The sequence below is a fragment of the Monodon monoceros genome, unplaced genomic scaffold, assembly GCF_005190385.1.
Source record: "Monodon monoceros isolate NGI ecotype Baffin Bay Population unplaced genomic scaffold, NGI_Narwhal_1 Super_Scaffold_1, whole genome shotgun sequence".
In the NCBI taxonomy this organism is placed as follows: domain Eukaryota; kingdom Metazoa; phylum Chordata; class Mammalia; order Artiodactyla; family Monodontidae; genus Monodon; species Monodon monoceros.
In genome coordinates, this window is record NW_021703765.1 from 829,246 (window position 1) to 851,749 (window position 22,504).

The 22,504-nt window shown below is 40.7% G+C and overlaps 1 protein-coding gene across 16 annotated transcripts in view; it reads right to left on the reverse strand.

Moving 5' to 3' along the window:
* ATP9B (ATPase phospholipid transporting 9B (putative)) overlaps positions 1 to 22,504 on the reverse strand; it is a 217,961-nt gene that overhangs the window by 115,377 nt on the left and 80,080 nt on the right. For all 16 annotated transcript variants that reach the window (XR_003794415.1, XR_003794414.1, XR_003794417.1 and 13 more), the window contains 2 exons: positions 16,504 to 16,584; positions 7,942 to 8,017 (listed from right to left, as the gene is read on the reverse strand). Coding sequence is in view for 9 of the 16 variants with exons in the window: in XM_029228447.1 (XP_029084280.1) it covers positions 7,942 to 8,017; positions 16,504 to 16,584 (157 nt within the window). In the remaining 7 variants the exon portion in view is untranslated. The remainder of the gene's footprint in view (positions 1 to 7,941; positions 8,018 to 16,503; positions 16,585 to 22,504) is intronic.

The window sequence follows — 22,504 nt, forward strand, 5'->3', positions numbered from 1 at the left end:
ATCTCAGTATACGGAAGGCTGCTTATATAGAGAGTCTAGCAATTGCTCACATTAATAGGCTTTGAAATAGAGTTAAGCATGTGTTGAAAGATTTGAAATACATGAAAAAGCTTGCATTTCAAAAATGACTGAACAAAATTTAAAATTAAAGGCACTTTATTTAAACTTGTGGAACGATTGTTTTAAACAACCTAAATACTCTCTCAGAAGATACAATACTCTGGCCACTGAATTCTATCTCTGGAAGAATAAGAAAGGGTTACCTATGCAGCAAACGTGTTATGATGCCTACATTTGTGTCTGTGTTGCCGAAGTTCACAAGTAGGAGCTACCACTTGCCAAGGTCATCCTGAGAATGAAGGTCAGGAGAGAAACACTGTGCACAGTGAATTATCTAGGATACCTCAAGCCTCCAGCTTGGGTTGCTTCTGGCTCTTTGAGAAGAGAGGCCAAAAATCAATAGTACTGGGGATCAGTGACAACATTCTAACATACAGGAAACAAAAGATGAAATAAATTTAAAAAGAAAAAGAGAATCTTCAAATATCTTTATGAGTGAACTCAATCTTGATCCTTTATTAAAAAGAATAAATATCAACATGATGAAAAAAAATAGGATACAACACCTAGATACAACTAGATACAGAAAATGTAAAATCTGTGACCAGGTATGTAAATGTGGTATGCTGTAAGTATTTTCCTATAAACTATTACATGCTAAGTGCTGAAGGGCAAAGGCCATGGAGGACAGCACCCCTGGAATCAAATCCTGGGTACATGACCCTGCTAACAATGGTAGGCCTTCTGAGCCACAGCCCTTACCTGGACCTCAAGAAGGACTGGCCTGCCCTCTCTGATGTCTCTGACAGTGTGCTACACTTACTTCCACTCTCTTTTTATTGTGAGAAATTTAAAAAATTCATCACGACAAAAAACCAACATCTACTACCTGAAGAGAATCTCCACCTATTAAAATGTTTGCTTTCATGCTTTTTTAGTGATGTTAAAACACTAGTGCAAAACTTCGTCTCTGAAGAAGAACTACAATTCTGCAGCCTGTAGAAGGAAAACCACATTCACAGAAAGATAGACAAAATGAAAAGGCAGAGGACGTTGTACCAGATGAAGGAACAAGATAAAACTCCAAAAAAACAACTAAATGAAGGAACAAGATAAATGAAGGAACAAGATAAAACTCCAGAAAAACAACTGAATGAAGTGGAGATAGGCAACCTTCCAGAAAAAGAATTCAGAATAATGATAGTGAAGATGATCCAGGACCTCGGAAAAAGAATGGAGGCAAAGATAGAGAAGATGCAAGAAATGTTTAACAAAGACCTAGAAGAATTAAAGAACAAACACCTAGAATAATTAAAGAACAAACAAACAGAGATGAACAATACAATAACTGAAATGAAAACTACACTAGAAGGAATCAATAGCAGAAGAACTGAGGCAGAAGAACGGATAAGTGACCTGGAAGACAGAATGGTAGAATTCACTTCCACAGAACAGAATAAAGAAACAAGAATGAAGAGAAATGAAGACACCCTAAGAGACCTCTGGGACAACATTAAATGCAACAACATTCACATTATAGGGGTCCCAGAAGAAGAAGAGAGAGAGAAATGACCCTAGAAAATATTTGAAGAGATTATAGTCAAAAATTTCCCTAACATGGGAAAGGAAGTAGCCACCCAAGTCTAGGAGGCACAGAGAGTCCCAGGTAGGATAAACCGAAGGAGAAACACGCCAAGACACATAATAATCAAACTGACAAAAATTAAAGACAAAGAAAAATTATTGAAAGCAACAAGAGAAAAATGACAAATAACATACGCGGGAACTCCCATAAGGTTAACAGCTGATTTCTCAGTAGAAACTCTACAAGCCAGAAGGGAGTGGCACAAGATATTTAAAGTGATGAAAGGGAAGAACCTGCAACCAAGATTACTCTACCCGGCAAGGATCTCATTCAGATTCGATGGAGAAATCAAAAGCTTTACAGACAAGCAAAAGCTAAGAGAATTCAGCACCACCAAACCAGCTCTACAACAAATGCTAAAGGAACTTCTCTAAGTGGCAAACACAAGAGAAGAAAAGGACCTACAAAAACAAACCCATAACAATTAAGAAAATGGTAATAGGAACATCCATATCGATAATTACCTTAAACGTGAATGGATTAAATGCTCCAACCAAAAGACACAGGCTCGCTGAATGGATACAAAAACACGACCCATCTATATGCTGTCTGCAAGAGACCCACTTCAGACCTAGGGACACATACAGACTGAAAGTGAGGGGATGGAAAAAGATATTCCATGCAAATGGAAATCAAAAGAAAGCTGGAGTAGCAATACTCATATCAGATCAAATAGACTTTAAAATAAAGAATGTTACAAGAGACAAGGAAGGACACTACATAATGATCAAGGGATCAATCCAAGAAGAAGATATAACAATCATAAATATATATGTACCCAATATAGGAGCACCTCAATACATACGGCAACTGCTAACAGCTGTAAAAGAGGAAATCGACACACAATAGTGGGGGACATTAACAGCTCAGTAACACCAATGGACAGATCATCCAGCCAGAAAATGAATAAGGAAACACAAGCTTTAAATGACACAGTAGACCAGATAGATTTAATTGATATTTAAAGGACATTCCATCCAAAAACAGCAGATTACACTTTTTTCTCAAGTGCACACAGAACACTCTCTAGGATAGATCACATCTTGGGTCACAAATCAAGCCTCGGTAAATTTAAGAAAAGTGAAATCATATCAAGCATCTTTTCCTACCACAACACTATGAGGTTAGAAATAAATTACAGGGTAAAAAACACAAACACGTGGAGGCTAAACAACACGTTACTAAATAACGAAAAGATCACTGAAGAAATCAAAGAGGAAATCAAAAAATACCTAGAGACAAATGACAATGAAAATACAATGATCCAAAGCCTATGGGATGCCGCAAAAGCAGTTCGAAGAGGGAAGTTTATACCAATACAAGCCTATCTCAAGAAACAAGAAAAATCTCAAATAAACAATCTAAACTTACACCTAAAGGAGCTAGAGAAAGAAGAACAAACAAAACCCAACGTTAGTAGAAGGAAAGAAATCATAAATATCAGAGCAGAAATAAATGAAATAGAAACAAAGAAAACAATAGCAAAGATCAATCAAACTAAAAGTTGGTTCTTTGAGAAGATAAACAAAATTGATAAACCTTTAGCCAGACTCATCAAGAAAAAGAGAGGACTCAAATCAATAAAATTAGAGGGGCTTCCCTGGTGGTGCAGTGGTTGAGAGTCTGCCTGCCAATGCAGAGGACACGGGTTTCAGCCCTGGTCTGGGAAGATCCCACATGCCGTGGAGCAACTAGGCCCGTGAGCCACAACTGCTGAGCCTGCGCGTCTGGAGCCTGTGCTCCGCAACAAGAGAGGCCGCGATAGTGAGAGGCCCGTGCACCGCGATGAAGAGTGGTCCCCACTTGCCGCAACTAGAGAAAGCCCTCGCACAGAAACGAAGACCCAACACAGCCAAAAATAAATAAATAAATTAATTAATTAAAAAAATAAAATTAGAAATGGAAAAGGAGAAGTTACAATGGACACCGCAGAAATACAAAACATTATAAGAGACTACTACAAGCAACTCTGCGCCAATAAAATGGACAACCTGGAAGAAATGGACAAATTCTTAGAAAGGTATAACCTTCCAAGACTGAACCAGGAAGGAATAGAAAATATGAACAGACCAATCACAAGGAATGAAATTGAAACTGTGATTTAAAATCTTCCAACAAACAAAAGTCCAAGACCAGACGGCTTGACAGGTGAAATCTATCAAACATTTAGAGAAGAGCTAACACCCATCCTTCTCAAACTCTTCCACAAAATTGCAGAGGAAGGAACACTCCCAAACTAATTCTATGAGGCCACCATCACCCTGATACCAAAACCAGACAAAGATGCTACAAAAAAAGAAAATTATACACCAAAATCACTGATGAATATAGATGCAAAAATCCTCAACAAAATACTAGCAAACAGAATCCAACAACACATTAAAAGGACCATACACCATGATCAAGTGGGATTTATCCCAGGGATGCAAGGATTCTTCAATATACGCAAATCAATCAATGTGATACACAGTATTAACAAACAGAAGAAGAAACACCATATGATCATCTCAACAGATGCAGAGAAAGCTTTTGACAAAATTCAACACCCATTTATGATAAAAATTCTCCAGAAAGTGGGCATAGAGGGAACCTACCTCAACCTAATAAAGACCATATACAACAAACTCACAGCAAACATCATTCTCAATGGTGAAAAACTGAAAGCATCCCCTCTAAGATCAGGAACAAGACAAGGATGTCCACTCTTACCACTATTATTCAATATAGTTTTGGAAGTCCTAACCACAGCAATCAGAGAAGGAAAAGAAATAAAAGGAACACAAATTGGAAAAGAAAAAGTAAAACTGTCACTGTTTGCAGATGACATGATACTATACATAGAGAATCCTAAAGATGCCACCAGAAAACTACTAGAGCTAATCAATGAATCTGGTAAAGTTGCAGGATACAAAGTTAATGCACAGAAATCTCTTGCATTCCTATATACTAACAACGAAAGATCAGAAAGAAAAATTAAGGAAACAATCCCATTCACCACTGCAACAAAAATAATAAAATATCTAGGAATAAACCTACCTAAGGAGGTAAAAGACCTGTACTCAGAAACTATAAGACACTGATGAAAGAAATCAAAGATGACACAAACAGATATACCATGTTCTTGGATTGGAAGAATCAATATTGTGAAAATGACTGTACTACCCAAAGCAATCTACAGATTCAATGCAATCCCTATCAAATTACCAGTGGCATTTTTTTACAGAACTAGAATAAAAAACCCTTAAAAGTTGTATGGAGACACAAAAGACCCCAAATAGCCAAAGCAGTCTTGAGGGAAAAAAAACGGAGCTGGAGGAATCAGACTCCCTGGCTTCAGACTATACTACAAACCTACAGTAATCAAGACAATATGGTACTGGCACAAAAACAGAAATGTAGATCAACGGAACAGGACAGAAAGCCCAGAGATAAACCCATGCACCTATGGTCAACTAATCTATGACAAAGGAGGCAAGGATATACAATGGAGAAAAGACAGTCTCTTCAATAAGTGGTGCTGGGAAAACTGGACAGCTACATGGAAAAGAATGAAATTAGAACACTCCCTAACACCATACACAAAAATAAACTCAGAATGGATTAGAGACCTAAATGTAAGACCAGACACTATAAAACTCTTAGAGGAAAATATAGGAAGAACACTCTTTGACATAAATCACAGCAAGATCATTTTTGATCCACCTCCCAGAGTAATGGAAATAAAAACAAAAATAAACAAATGGGACCTAATGAAACTTAAAACCTTTTGCAAAGGAAAGGAAACTACAAACAAGACGAAAAGACAACTCTCAGAATGGGAGAAAATATTTGCAAACGAATCAACAGACAACGGATTAATCTCCAAAATATATAAACAGCTCATGCAGCTCAATATTAACAAAACAAACAACCCAATCAAAAAATGGGCAGAAGACTTAAATAGACATTTCTCCAAAGAAGGTATACAGATGGCCAAGAAGCACATGAAAAGCTGCTCAACATCACTAATCATTAGAGAAATGCAAATCAAAACTATAATGAGGTATCGCCTCACACCAGTTAGAATGGGCATCATCAGAAAATCTACAAACAACAAATGCTGGAGAGGGTGTGGAGAAAAGGGAACCCTCTCGCACTGTTGGTGGGAATGCAAATTGATACAGCCACTATGGAGAACAGCATGGAGGTTCCTTAAAAAACTAAAAATAGAATTATCATATGACCCAGCAATGCCACTACTGGGCATATTACCCAAAAAAAAACACAAATCAAAAAGACACATGCACCCCAATGTTCACTGCAGCACTGTTTTCAACTGCCAGGTCATGGAAGCAACCTAAATGCTCACTGACAGATGAATGGATAAAGAAGATGTGGTACATATATACAATGGAATATTACTCAGCCATAAAAAGGAACGAAATTGGGTCATTTGTAGAGATGTGGATGAATCTAGAGACTGTCAAACAGAGTGAAGTAAGTCAGAAAGAGAAAAGAAGTAAGTCAGAAAGAGAAAAACAAATATCGTATGCATATATGTGGAACCTAGAAAAATGGTACAGATGAACCGGTTTGCAGGGCAGATATAGAGACACAGATGTAGAGAACAAATGTATGGACACCAAGGGGGGAAGTGGCAGGGGGGACAGTGGTGGGACGAATTGGGAGATTGGGATTGACATGTACACACTAATATGTATAAAATAGATAACTTATAAGAACCTGCTGTATAAAAAATAAATAAATAAAATAAATAAATAAAATAAATAAAATAAAATAAAATAAAATTCAAAAATTCAAATAAATAAACTGTTCATTCCCTGTCCTCTACAGGGGACATGTGCTCTGGTCTAGCAGCTCCCTGACCCTTCTGTGTACCCACGCCCCATCTTAGCACAAACGCAGAAGTGCGCTGCATGGATCTGAGCCCCTCCTGCTCCACGTGCCAGGCACATGGCCCTCGGAACCCTGTCTTCAGCCTGCTGTGCCCCTCAGCATGAGGCCTCTGCACACAGTCAGTGCCGAGAAGTCAGTGCCGCCACATATCCCCAGTGTCCACCTCACCTAGGCACGTCTGTGTGGTTTAAAATCTAGTTCACGTGTTTCTTCTTCAGGGAAGCCTCTTCCAGACCCTGACCAGGTAAGGTTTTCACTTCTTTGTTTTCAAGGCACCCTGCACTTTTCTGAGATACTTAGCATAGCTCAAATGACTTCTCTCTTTTTCTTTCTTTATATTTTTGGCTGCACCACGCGGCTTACAGAACCTTAGTTCCCCGATCAGGGAATGAACCTGGGCCCTAGCAGTGAAAGCGTCGAATCCTAACCACTAGGCCACCAGGGAATTCCCTTTGGCTCATTTTCTTCATTTCTTTCTCACCATAAGCTGTCCCACACTGTATCACCAACGCCAGGTCTGGAGCGGAGATCCCATACACAACCCCAGAAGGAGGACTGTGCTCTAAGGGGAGCGCTGCCAGCACTGGTGACAGATGCCGAGACAGACATTCCTCCCTTGAGTGCTTCCCCGCATCCTATCCCACCAGCACCCTTAACGCTCCCTGCTGCTACCTCCTGGTACCATCCACAAGGTCAACCATTTTCTGAAAAGGTGATAATCACTTAGATTTTCAATGTCTCTCAGAGAAATTTACTTTACAAAATGTACATTTAAGTGGCCTCCCTGTTCAACCACTAGAAATATTCCAACATACTCCAATTTTACTTAAAAGAACCTTCATCGTGGCCCCTAAAGGCCCAACCCAATCTCCCTCCTAAGGTCCCTGTCTCATCTAATACTTCTCTCCCCCACAGACAAGCGACCACACTGACCTCCTCAGCTGTTAGATGAATGAGAAGTGGTCAGAGCCCTCTGAAGTCACTGTTTGCTTCCCCGGTTCTGCTGTGCCACCTGTCTTTAAGGCACACTGACAAGTTTGCCATGAAACGGATGTCAAAACTAGCAAAATGCCCCCTGCCTTGCTACACAAGGGTGCACCCTCCTTAGCTGTTTCAGCCAAGCTCCTCCACGCGTGATAAGCAGCAGCGCAAGCCTCGCCCTGGGCTTGTCTGAGATGCAGACTCTAAGGCCTGGTCCACATCCACTGAACGGGAGTATATGTTTAATAAGGTCCCTGTGGTGCAAAGCACTTTGACAAACATTTGTTTGGAGTCACTTAAAAACACAAAGCGTCTCCTATATGTGAGAATTCATGTTAAAAATAGAGCTTATTTCTCACCTGATGCAACAACAGTGCTTGCCCACAAGGTATTTTCTATGCTGAGACTTTCATGAATGGGTGGATCACTATCTTCCTGTTCAAGGAGAGAAAAGTAAGAAAAAAGCAAATTAGCAACTTTTTTATTACTCGTACTTCAGATATCCACAGTGTTAAAAACAAGTCCACCAGCTGGATCCAGCTAACAAGCAGTGAAAAGGCAGTGAAAAATAGGGGTAAAAGACAGGACTTACACAGAGGACTCTGGGATGATGGCGGAGCAAGAAGCACCAGGAATGGCCCCCAACCTGGGCCACAACTACAGGGACAGAATCTGTCTGATGTAACTAATTTAGAATCCAGGGCTGGTGAAGGCTTACAAGTTCCAGGGGAAGCGCTGGATGGTTACTGCAGTCAATTGTGGTGACTTTCAGGTCTTAGCACGTAGCACCTACCCGTCCCACCCTCAGCCACGTGGCAGGAGGCCATACACGTGTTTCTAGAGCAGCTTGCGGAAGCCAGCCAGGGTGGACCGAAAGGACCTTGTCCTCCAATATCAGGAACCTGTGCTCTGATGCTGCTTAGGATGGCAGAGATGCAGCCAAAGAGGCCGGTGGCCCTTGTTGCCACACCTCCCCCCTTGTTGCAAACCCCTCCCCCACCAAGTGGATTTCAAGCGCGAGTGCCCCGTTTACCCCCCTTTGTTTTTCTCTTTTTCCCCTTTTGGAAGACAGATATTAAAGACTAGGACATTCAAAAACAACTGCATATACACGAAAAAACAGAAAATGATGGCACATGCCCAAGGAAAGGCTCAGAAAAGACATAAGAAAGCATTAAGTTTATACCTCAGGCTGATCCTCAGCAGAGAGAGAGCCTACCACAATCAAAAAAAATAAAATAAAATAAACAAAAGCAATGACAGAAACCCAACGAACCCTGGTTTTGACTTCTGAAGTTATACATTATTATATTCAAATGTACTGTGTTCAACAAAAAAATAACAAGGCATAAACACCAACAGAAAGCTATGGTCCTTTCAAAGGAAAAATATAAATCAACAGAAACTATCCCTGAAAAAGATCGGATGGCAGTTATACTAGACAAAGATTTTAAAAGAAAAATATTAAAGATGTTCAAAGACATAAAGATGTGGAGAGAGTCAAGAAAACAAAGTATGAACAAAGTGGAAATGTGAATGAAGAAATAGAAAACCCAAACAGAAACCAAAAGAAATTCAAGAGCTGAAAAGTACGATGAGCAAAATGAAAAATTCACTAAAGGGATTCAAGGCAGTTTTGAGCAGACAGAAGAAAGAATTAGTGAACCTGAAGGTAGGACAATGGAAATTACTGAGGCTGAGAAAGAGAAAGAAAAGAGATTGCAGAAAGTTGAAAGGGCCTAAGGGATCTGCAGGACAGAAAAAAACGAACCAGTATACACATTGTGGAAATCCAAGAAGAAGAAGAGAGAGATAAAGGGGCAGAGAGACTATTTGAAGAAATAATGGCTGAAATCCCCCAAAGTTAATGAAAGACATGAATAAGTATTCAAGCTCAGTCAAATCCATGTGAGAACTGAAAGAGACCCACACCAAGACACATTATAATCAAACTTTCAAAAGACAAGGACAAAGAGAGAATCTTAAATAGCAAGAAAGAAGCGCATCATCACATACAAGCGATCCTCAATAAAATGATTAGCAGATTTCTCATCAGGAACTATCGAGGCCAGAAGGCAGTGCACTGGTATAGACAAAGTGCTAAAAGAAAAAGAACTGTCAACCAAGAATCCTATATCCAGCAAAACTGTCCTTCAAAAGTGAGGGAGAAATCAAGGCGTTCCCAGATAAACAAAAGCTGAGGAACACTGTAAATCAACTATACTCCAATAACAATTTTTTAAAAAATGCATGCTTAGCCAAATTGGGGAGCGGGGGAGAAGCTGAGGGGAGCTGGTGACCACTGGACCTTCCGGGCAAGAAGTGGTGCTCAAGGGAGTCATGAAGACTGAAATAAAAGGACACTAGACAGTCTTCAAAACCACACGGAGAATTAAAGATCTCAATGCAGATGAATAATTATAAAAGTAAATATGATTGTAACAATGGTTTGTAACTGTGCTCTTTCTTCTCTACATGATTTAAGAGACTAATATATTTAGAGAAAAAGAGCAAGTTATTATTCTAAAAGCTAGTATTATTGTAACTTTGGTTTGTAACTCCAAATCTTATTTCTACATAATTTAAGACACTCATGCATTTAAAAGAATTATTAGTTTATATTTTTAGGACACAATATATAAAGATATAATTTTGTGACAATGACAACTGAAAGAGCTGAGGAAAGAGCTGTAAAGGAGCAGAGTTTTAATATGTTATTGAACTTAACTTGGTGTAAACTCAAATTAGAGTGTTATAACTTCAGGGTGTTAAATGTAATCCCCATGGTAACCAAAAAGAAAACAGCTACAGAATATACTCAAAAGAAATGAGAAAGAAATTTAAACATTTCACTATAAAAAAAAAATCAGTGAAACACAATACAAGACAGTAATGCAGGAAATGAGAGACAATAAAACTATAGGCCATATAGAAAACAAATAGTACAATGACGGAAATAAATTGCTCCTTATCACTAATTACTTCAAATATAAATGCATTAAACTCACCAATCACAAGACAGATATTGGCAGAATGGATAAAAACAAATGATCCAACTATATGCTATCTACAAGAGACTCACTTTAGATCCAAAGACACAAAGAAGTTGAAAGTTAAAGTATGGGAAAAGATATTCCCTGCAAATAGTGAGCAAAAGAGAGCAGGGGTAGCTATACTAATGTCAGAAAAAACAGATGTTAAATCAAAAAGGATCACAAGAGACATTATGTATTAATTAAATGTTCAATAAGGCAAAAAGATATGATAATTATACACCATTATGCTCCTAATAAAAGACAATATATGAAGCAACAATTGATAGAACTGAAGGGAGAAATAGTTGAAGACTTTTATATCCCACTCACAGTTATGGGTAGAACAACCAGACTGAAGTAAGGAAATAGAGAACTTAACACAATAAGCCAATTAGATCTAACAGACATATATAGAACACTCCACACAACAACAGCATACACATTGTTCTCAAGTGCATATGGGGTATTTTCTAAGACACACCTTATGTTAGGCCACAAATTAAGTCTCAACAGATTTTAAAAAACAGATATCATACAAAGTATCTATATCTACTCCAACCATGACAAGATATAGTTAGAAATTAATAACAGAAAATTCACAAAACTGTGGAAATCAAACAACATTCTTTTTAAAAAACAATGAATTAGGGAGGGGGAAGGGTAAGCTGGGACGAAGTGAGAGAGTGACATGGACTTATATATACTACCAAATGTAAAATAGATAGCTAGTGGGAAACAGCCACATAGCACAGGGAGATCAGCTCAGTGCTTTGTGACCACCTAGAGGGGTGGGATAGGGAGGGTGGGAGGGAGATGCAAGAGGGAGGAGATATGGGGATATATGTATATGTATAGCTGATTCACTTTGTTATACAGCAGAAACTAACACACCATTGTAAAGCAATTATACTTCAATAAAGATGTTAAAAAAAAAAACCAATGAATTAAAATGAAAAGGGAAATTAGAAAATACTTAGAGACAAATGACAAGGAAAATATAATTTATAAAAACCCATGGGATGCAGCATAAGTGGTGCTAAGGGGGAAATTTCTAGCTTATATAGTTATATAATTTATAACAATTTATAACTGTTTAAATTCCAAAACAGGAAAGATCTCAAATCAACAACCTAACTTTAGAACTTAAGGAACTAGAAAAAGAAGAACAAATTAAACCTAAAGTTAGCAGAAGGAAGGTAAAAATAAAGAACAGAGCAGAGATAAACAAAATAAAGAACAGGAAAAATTAATAAATATGAAAGTTACTTCTTCAAAAAGATCAACAAAATTGAAAAACCTTTGGCTAGATGGACTAAGAAAAAAAGACTCAAATTACTAAAATCAGAAATAAAAGTAGGGATATTACTATGATTCTAAAAAAATAAAAAGGATTATAAGAGAGTATTATGAACAACCATACGCTAACAAACAGGATAACCTAGGTGACATGGACAAATTCCTAAAAAACACAAAATCTACCAAGACTAATCATGGAGAAATAAAAAAACTAAACAGACCTATACCTTGTAGAGATTAAATCAATATTCAAAAATCTCCTGACAAGGAAAATCCCTAGATCTGATGACTTCACTGGTGAAATCTACCAAAAATTTAAAGAATTAATATTAATCTTTCTCAAATTATTCCAAAAAATTGAAGAGGAAGGACACTTCCTAACTCACTCTGTGAGGCCAGCACAACCCTCATATCAAAGCCAGACTAAGAGACTACTAGAAAAGTAAACTACAGACCAATATCTTCTATGAACAATGATGCAAAAATCCTGTACCAAATACCAAAAAAACAAATTCAGCAGCATATTAAAAGGATTAAACTCTGTGACCAAGTGAGATTTATTCCTGAAATGCAACAATGGTTCAACATACATATCAATCAACAAAATACATCACATTAACAGAATGAAGAGAAAAACTCCACACGATCATCTCAATTGATGCAGAAAACACATTTGCCAAAATTCAACACCCTTTTATGATAAAAAACATTCAATACACTAGGAATAGAAGGGAACTAACTACCTCCACATAATAAAAGCCATATATGAAAAACCCACTGGGTACACGATACCAAATGGTGAAATACTAAAACCTTTTCCTCTAAGATCAGAATGTCTGCTTTCACCACAACTATTCAACATACTACATAATACTGGAAGTTCTAGCCACAGCAGTTGTACAGGAAAGAGAAATAAGAGGCACAATTTGGAAAGGAAGATGTAAAATTATCTCTGCTTGCAGATGTTATGATCGTATATGTAGAAAATCCTAAGAGTTCACAAAAAAATGGTTGGATCTAATAAATGAATTCAGCAAAGTAGCAGAATACAAATTCATCATGCAAAAATCACTTGCGTTTCTATATATGAACGAGCTGAGAAAGAAATTACAAAAACAATTCCACTTAGAATAGCATCAAAAACAATAAAATATTTAGGAATTAATTTAACCAAGGAAGTGAAAGATTTGTACAATGAAAACTACAAAATATTTCCAAAAGAAAGTAAAAAAGACATAAATAAATGGAAATGCATCCCATGTTCATGGATGAGAAGACTGAATATTGTTAATATGTCAGTATTACCCAAAGTGATTTACAGGTTCAATGCAATCCCTTATCAAAATCCCAATGACATTTTTTTCAGGAATAGAAAAATCCATTCTAAGATTCATATGGAATATCAAGGGAACTGAAATATTCAAAACAATCTTGAAAAAGAAAAACTAAACTGGACGGCTCATACTTCCTGATTTGAAAATGTAATACAAAGTTACAGTAATCAAAACAGTATAGTGCTGCCTAAAGACAGACATACAGACCAATGGAATAAAGTGGAGAGCCCAGGAAAAAACCCTTGCATATAAGGTTAAACGTTTTGACAAGGGTGCCAAGACCACCCAATGGGGAAAGGACAATCTTTTCAACAAATGATGCTGACAAAACTGGATATCCGTAGGCAAAGGATGAAGTTACCCTTCCCTAACAATATATACAAAAATAACTCAAAAGGGATCAAAGATCTAAATGCAAGACTTACAATAATAAAACACTTAGAAGAAAACATAGGACAAAAGCTTCATATTGGGTTTTGCAATGATTTTTTGGATAGGACAGCAAAGTCACAAGTAACAAAGGAGAAAATAAACAAACTGGACTTCATGAAGATCAACGAATTTTGTGCTTCAAAGGCACTATCAACAGAGTAAAAGGCAACTCACAGAATGGAAGAAAATATGTACAAATCAAGTCCCTGAGAAGGAATTAATATCCAGAATATATGGAGAACTCCTCAAACTCAACAAAAAACCCAAACAACCCAATTTGAAAATGGACAAAGGACTTGAATAGACATTTCTCCAAAGAAGGTATACAGGGCTTCCCTGGTGGCGCAGTGGTTGAGAGTCTGCCTGCCGATGCAGGGGACACGGGTTCGTGCCCCAGTCCGGGAAGATCCCACATGCCGCGGAGCGGCTGGGCCCGTGAGCCATGGCCGCTGAGCCTGCGCGTCCGGAGCCTGTGCTCCACAAAGGGAGAGGCCACAGCAGTGAGAGGCCCGCGTACCGCCAAAAAAAAAAAAGAAGGTATACAAATGGCCATAAAGAACATGAAAAGATGCTCAACATTGCTAATCACTAGTAAAGTGCAAATCAAAACCAAAATGAGATAACTTCTCAAACCCAGTAACATGGCTACTATCAGAAAATCAGAAAACAACAAGTTCTGGTGAGGATGTGGAGAAACTGGACCCTCTGTTCACTGCTGGTGAGACTGTAAAACAGTATAACCGCTGCTTTTGGCAGTTCCACAAAAACTGAAAATAGAATTATCATATGATCCAGAAATTCCACTTCTGGGTATATACTCGAAAGAACTAAAAGGAGGGTCTCAAAGATATATCTGTATTACCACATTCATAGCAGCATTATTCACAATAGCTAAAACCCAGAAGCAACCCTACCTGTCCACACAGGTGGGGTGCTATTCCTCAAGAAGCAATTCACTTTAGGATTATAAACTGGTGTTTCTTTTAACTGTGCCTTAGTTATATCATCTGTAAAGAGGAGAGTTCTTCAATTCATTCAGATGTGTATCTGGTATCTGAATATACACCAAGCCCTGTATTAGAAACTGGAGCTATGAGAAGAAGTAAGACAGCCATTCACCTAAGTAGTTTCTGGTTTCATGTGAGAGCTAAACGAGCACAGAACAATGACAAAATAGAAGCCCAAGGGCAAATATAAAGGCAGGCAGAAGTGCAACAATATCAAAGAAAAGGGAATACAAGGAAGCCTTCCAAATGATGGTACTTAAACTGGGTCTTGAAATGCAGGAGCTCCACAGACAGCCGTTGATTAAAGGGGTTTGTCTACTCCATAATCTGAAGCCAGCACACGGCCATTCTCTGTTTCTGCAGACACACACACACTTTTGCCTTCATTTCAAAGTCCCTTAGGAGTTACAGTTTGTCAAGTAAAATATGTTACACTTGCTGCATTTAGTAGTTTTAGCTTAAAAATATCTATTGATAATTATATGGCTGCATCAATATAGAAAATACTAAGGAAATATATATCTTAAGCGGGGAAAAAAATGAGGCTTGTATTATTCCAGTATGTACGTACATGGGAAACAATTTGAAGGGGAAGAGTCAAAAGAATAATATGACTATTTATATTAGGATGGTAAGGCTATAAAATTTTTAAATACCTTTAACCTTTTTATTTTTATATAGTTTTATACTAATGGTGATAATATATTTATAAATTTCCAAATATATCAGGAACCAAATCAAGCTCTCACCCAGTGGCTCCCACACCATCATTACAGTCTTCACAACACAGGGGCTTATCCAAGTCCTTGGCTGCAGTGCTCCAACACCCTTCCCTGTTTCTTCCACAGAAAACTGTCCGGCAGGGAACCACCCTGTGCTTACAGCCAGGGTAGCCGTTCAAGGTAAAGAGATAAAAGCTGCCTAACTCAGAAATAGATAATCCAGGAATACTGAGTTTTCCCTTTGACTTTAATGGTTTTATAGAACAAAGTATCAACTCTAAAAAGAGAGAAGTAGATGGCTATACCAAAACGCCATAATAATGAAGAGAATGTAGAATGAAACACACATATGTGTATATAAGGAAATGGATGTGCACATACAGATATCCATCCAACCAGTTAATAAAAATCAAGAAATGATGTGGCTATCATAATGTATTAACTATTATCCAAAATCAAAACTGAAATAGCTGAATTACTTCATTTTACTGACTCATAATATTTTAAGGGAAAAGGATCTTATCAAGAATAAATTTGCTGGGACTTCCCTGGTGGCACAGTGGTTAAGAATCCGCCTGCCAATGCAGGGGACATGGGTTTGGTCCCCTGTCCGGGAAGATCCCACATGCCGCGGAGCAACTAAGTCCGTGCGCCACAGCTACTGAGCCTGCGCTCTAGAGCCCACGAGGCACAACTACTGAGCCCGCGTGCCACAACTACTGAAGCCCACGCGCCTAGAGCTCACACTCTGAAACAGGAGAAGTCGCCACACCGCAACAAAGAGCAGTCCCCGCTCACTGCAACTAGAGAAAGCCCACGCACAGCAACAAAGACCCAACGCAGCCAAAAATAAATAAATAAATTTTTTAAAAAAAGAGTAAATATGCTAAAAATAGAAAAACTGTACTGAACGTACCCCAAAGAAATATGTGCTATAGGAAAATTTAAGAACTTGAAACATTCTCTAGGTCTTCACTTTTTAGTTCGGTACTTGTTTGAATTGATTATTGATTTAATTACTTTTTCAAAATTAATGTTTGCTACTTTTAACTTACACAGTGAATATATTTGTGTTTAACAAAAAACTTAACTTACCCTGGTAAATGTGCCTTCAAAACTATGAATATCCAGTTGTGGCTTCTGAGCATAAACATAAGCATTGATAGAAAAAAGGTCCTGGAAAACAGAATACCTGAATTAATTCCATAATAATTAAACAAAATGACTTGGAAATTTTCCAATTACCAATTAATACTTGTCATATCTTATTTACCAAAAGTGACGGTTTTCTTATGTTTTGTTGCCAACGCTACGGATGAGGATGGAAGAGAACTCAAAGGAACAGTTTTTAAGGCCAACAGAGGTGTGTGGACTCTCCCGACTCCAATGGACAACTGCTGCCCCCTGGCAGGTTGTGTCAGAAGCAGCCGGCGACGCTTATAAGACACACGGCACCACCGAGGCAGCCCCGCGGCCCGCAAGCCTGCCCCACCTCCCGAGACTCACACCTAACGCTGCGCGCTGTCCCAGCAAGGGGGTGACCTGTCCTGGGCCACGCCCAAGATGAACGCTCAGGATGGAAGGGATAGGAGCTACGAAGAGCCACCTGAAAAAGTCTGAGGATTCAGCGTTCTTCTTGACCAAATCCTGAACACGGTGTGTCTTCCTGGTTAAGTTATAGGAAAATATTTTCCTGCAAAAAATACTTTGTTTCTTGCCTAAAACCCCTCCAGCTGAAAGGCCTGGGGAGGAAGGGATGTCTGAAGAGACAGAGTTAGGATTGCCGCCTGGTGCACGAGGATCCTGTGATGACAGAAGGAACAAAGCCCTGACCCTGGGGAGGAGCAGAGAGAGGACAAGATCAGCCGAGCCTCCCACAAGCGTCCGCAGGTTCCCCTCCCGCTGAGGAAACCTGCACTGCTTCTGCCAGAGGCCGCTTCTGCCAGAGGCCGGCGCCTGAAACCCAAAGGGGCCGCTGGGCACACCTGACAGCTCGGGCTCCTCAGTGACGGTGCACGGGCACTGCTTCAACCCTCCCAAAGGGCTCACCGACACCAAGAATGCGGGCTGGTCTCACCCAGCTGCACCGGGTCTAAGGATAACAATGCTGCGTATACTTTTGCTGCAAATACGCCCCGGCCAAGCGAGTGGGCTGTGCAGAACGTTTAACACAGCAGGCCTGAGAAAGCCCTGCTTGCAAGGCTGGCCCTTGGCTGGGGTCTGGGAATGTGGATCCCAGGAGAGCTGCCACCCTTCCCAGATAAGAGAGTGTGCCTAAACCAGTTATTCAAGCAACACGGCTCATGCCGAACACCCACTTTCCTTCTTGCGGGGGGCGGGGGATATGGGGGGGGGGGTGCATCTGGCATGTGGTACGTCCCAGGCAGAGGGTGCCTCCAGGCCCAGCCCCCAGTAAAGGCCCTGTGAGTCTCTAATGAGCTTCCCTGCTAGAAACTACTTCCCACGTGTTCCCACATTATGCTGGGGACCTCAGCGTGTCCTGTGTGGGTCCCCTGGGAGGGGAGTCTGGAAGCTCTTGCCTGCTTTCCTGCGATGTCGCCCTGTGCCTGTTCTCTGTGCTGACTGCTCTGAGCCCTTTCACTGTAACCACTCATGGCCACGAGGAGGACAAGACGCTGAGCCCTGGGAGCCCTCCGAGAGAATCATCAAAACTGGGGGCATGTGGAGGATCCCCCGTCACAGACAGTTTGCCATTTTTATAGGTTTCGTTTGTTTCCTGTTTTGTTTTGGTTTTGCCTCACGGCTGCTAACACTTAGAAAACACAGCCTTCCGGACATGAAGAACAAAGGTCGGACCACAGACACTGATGCGCGAGAGGAATGGGAGGCCTCAGGGGGCCGCAGTGCTGTGCGCACTCTGATGCTCAGCCCAAGCCGCTCGTGCAGGCAGGTTTCAGGCAGTCCGGCTCAGCCAGAAGAAAGGAACAAAGACCTCCGCGGCTCCTCACAGAAGGGAAGATGGAGCTGGCTGTCTGACTTCAGTCAGTTACCACCAGTCAAAACAAAACCAAACAAAACCCCCAATGCTCTTCAGAAGAACATCATAGAATCCAGAGTCTCTACAATGCATCAGTAATGTTGAAGATCCAATTAAAATGTCCAGACACAGGAGGAAATGAGAACACAGGATCCACATTCAAGTAGAGTCCAATCAAAGAAGACTAATTCTGAGATGACTAGACATCAGAATCAAGAGATGAGAATTTCAAAGCAGTTACTAGAACATCTCAAATGTTTAAAGGAAAACATTCTCCTAATAAACAATAAACAAACAGGAAACCACAGCAGAGAAAAAGAAAACACGTATACAAAAAAAGAACCAACTGGAAATTCTATAATTGAAAAAAATACATCTGAAATAAATTCATTAGATGGCTTAACAGCAGACTGGAGAACAGTCTGTGAACTTGAAGACAGGTCAAGAGATGATGAATCCGAAGAACACAGAGGAGAGAGATCTTGAAAGTGAGTATGGCCACAGTGTCCCTGAGAGAACAGCAGGAGTTTGTTTGCAGTTGGGTTCCTGGAAGCAGCACACAGAGAGAATGAGGAAGAAAAGGTATTTGAAGAAACAATGACTGAAAATACGCCAAACTGGCTGACAGCCATAAATGTGCAGATTCAGGAAGCCCAGCGAACCCTAGACAGATGAGCAAAATTTTAAACAATCAAAGTCACAGCATAATAAGAGACCAAAGACAGAGAAAAAAATCTCAAAAATACCTGGAGAAAAATGACACATTACATGCAGGCAAAAACTAGCAAAATAACACTGATTTTTCATCACAAATAATGAAAGCAGAACACAATGGAACAAAACATTTAAAGTGCTGTGGGGAGAAAAAACTGGTCGACCCTGAATTCAATATTCAGCAAAAATATACTTCACAAAAACAGGACAGGTGAAACTAAGATATTTTCGGATAAATGAAAATGCGAATTCACTGCTAGCAGACATACACTACAAGAAATGCTAACAGAAGTTCTTTAGGCTGAAGGGAAATGATATCCAGTAGAAACTCAGATCTTTAGGAAGGAATGGTAAGGAACAAACGTGGTTAATATCAAAAGAAAAACAAAAATCCTGTCTTTTCACTTTACTTCTTTAAGATACAGATAAAACAGAACAGTTTATGATATACGTAGATACACTGCATATACAAAAAGTATATAAATGCATACAAATATATATGCACACAAAAAATGTGCAATGTGCTTCAGCGTCAAAAATGAGTGGGGTAAATGGATCTATTCAATTACAAGGTTCTTAATTTAATGTGAAGTGATACAACGTTAAGTTTTCACGATACACTTTTAGTTAAATGCATATTGCCATCTCTAGCAAGTAGTAAAAACATGCAAAGAGGTAGAATAGCTGAAAAGCCAATGAACAAAGCAAGTCAGCTTTCTAAATATATTCAAGTAACCTAACCCTGAGGAAGCGACACCTGAGACACTAGAGTTGGCTGAAGGCCTGAGGGCTAAGAAAAAGGGGTGGGCAGAGGGAGAGGCTAGAAGGCAAGGCAGAGAGTAACCGGCAGGTGGAGGTCTCGAGAAAGCAGGGGGAAGCAAAGGCGGTGGAAGACTTCCCTTCAGACAGGAGAGGGGACACGGCTTCGCTGCACCAGCAGGTAGGGGGGTGAGGTGCCGGGAGGGTGGGAAATGGAGGGGATTTCCATTTGATATACTGCTTTTTCTCTGCAAGGTAAGATCATCTGATGAAAGGCGGGTGGATCAGAAATTACAGGAGAGTGGAAAAGTGGGAAAGCACTGCTATCGAAAAGAGGAACCGCAGCTGACCACACACACACAAAGGATGACAGGCTGGCAGTGACAGGGGTTTCCCTATCTTGTCTGTGGTGACGGTTTTACTGGCGTAGCGAAGTGCACAGTTTAATTCTGGGCAATTTCTTGTATGCCAAATTTACCTCGGGACAGTTAACAACACGCAGAGGAGGAGGACAGGTGGTGCTGAGGACCAAGCTAGACCCGGAAGTGCCACTCTGCTTCCCCTGTTGAGCCACGTTCCTGTCCTGATACTCGATGGACCTCTGCCATCACGTGTCTTTCCAAGAGGTCTTACTCTGCTCTTGATCTTTTCTCACAGCTCCTGTCTGGACTTAATGTCCTCCCAGATTTCTTACAGCGACCTCGAGACCCGTCTTCATTGCCTCTGCTCCTGCCGCCCCGCATTCACAGAGGCTCAGGGCTCGGCTGACACGGGTCTTGCCTTCCCGGCCGCCCACCGGCTCTCAGGAGGGGCAGCTGGCTGTGGGCTCTTCCCCAGGAGAGCTCCTCTGCCAGGGGAGCCCCGCCTGATGGGCTGTCTGGAAAGCTCCATCCCTTCAAGAAAACATTCTTCAACAGAGAACAGGCAACACTCTACAACTAATATGGCTTCTCTCCTTCCTAGAAGACATACGGACGACTTGGCAGTTTACATTTCATTTATTTCCTACTCTAACGTAGGTGAGGGACATACAGATTTTCACGTTGCTTCAAGCTCCTTGGAGAACAAGTGGGAAATAACTGATTCTAACAAAAATGGTAATCGTAACAACAGGTCTAAACGGAGCAGCCTGCTCTGAGGGCAGTAAAATCCTCCAGGAGAACCAACGGAGAAGCATTAGTGTACACCACCCAGTAAGCAGCTTAGGACGTAATCAAAGAAGCTCGATGGAAGACAAAATGAAGGAATGATGACAGAGACCACTCCGCCATTCTTCCCGTCGCCGTTTTAAGACGGAACTTGCGACCTTGCGTGGGCGCGTGGCTCCCCCTCAGCACGGTCACAGCCAGCCCTCCCCACACCGCTCACCTGGAGGCAGGAGGGTGACGAGGCCGCTGCCCCATCCCCGTGCCCTCCGCTCCCGCTGGCCAGGCTGCAGGGGAGCAGACACTGGGACGTGGCTGAAGGTCACTGACTGCGGACGACACAGCTGCGCGCTCAGCTGGGACCACCCACCTCTGGGCTGTTAGGTGAGGGAGAAGAAACGTCTCTCTGGATCTGGGATGTATCACTCTAGATCTCAGAGCAGAAAGGGACTTAACACATGGAATGCAGTGCTTCCAAAGCCTTAGGAAGGTCTGAGCTCATGACCGATCCTCCAAACATCACTCTCAGAATGATCCTCTGCCGAAAACACCACGGCCACTGTTGAGTTCCGGACGCAGCAGGGGAGCCATGGCTCCAGGCTGCAAGGGAGGCCACTGCCTACACAGCAACTGCCACACAGACCCCTGGGGCTGAGGACAGCACCTGCCAGCTGACAATGCCAGTGGGGCAGAGGGACAGCTCACTCCCATCCTGCCGTGAGAGTTCTCTGAGAGCTCGTTAAACTCGGGGAAGCTCATTCACATGCCTTCAGGTGGGCCTGCAAAATACGTGCAGGTTAGAGACGCTGCACTGGATGAAGGGTGAACACACCAGCTCACCACAGTGGGTCTGCTACTGCAGCTTAGATTATATGTTAACTAATAAAAATTTATGTTCAAGTTAATTAAGCCAGGCTAGTTTACACAAGAAGAAATGCATTGCGTAATAATTTTAGACTTGTGAAAAGACAGCCAACCGACTCCTGGCACAAGGCAAGCTGGAGGATCACTCGTCATTTAAGTCCTACACCGTCACAGTCATTTTCAAAAAATGAAGTTCTCCTATAACAGACTGCCTTTTGATACATGGAAATAAAGAACCGCCTAGCAACAACCCCCGTATTTCCACATGCACATGAACATTTAGAGGAATGCATTTCATCTAGTACATTAGACATCAAATGACTGAATAATGGCACAATAATGAGAATGTCATTCGAAGCTTTTCATGATAATTTAAAAATCATTCTGAAGTTTTCAATAATGTAGGAAAGCCTCTGCTATTAGGTCAAGGGCAACATTTGTTCGCATTACTTAAAGGTCATTAAAATACATCCTTAATCATAACATGTGGTTCATTACCAATAAAATTGCCTTTCGTTCAATAAAACTAATTAAATATAAATGGTATTGTTTACTCCTATATGGATCTTTTGAAATACATCAGCGAGTCGTGATTTATTGAAAATTACTGTGCCCT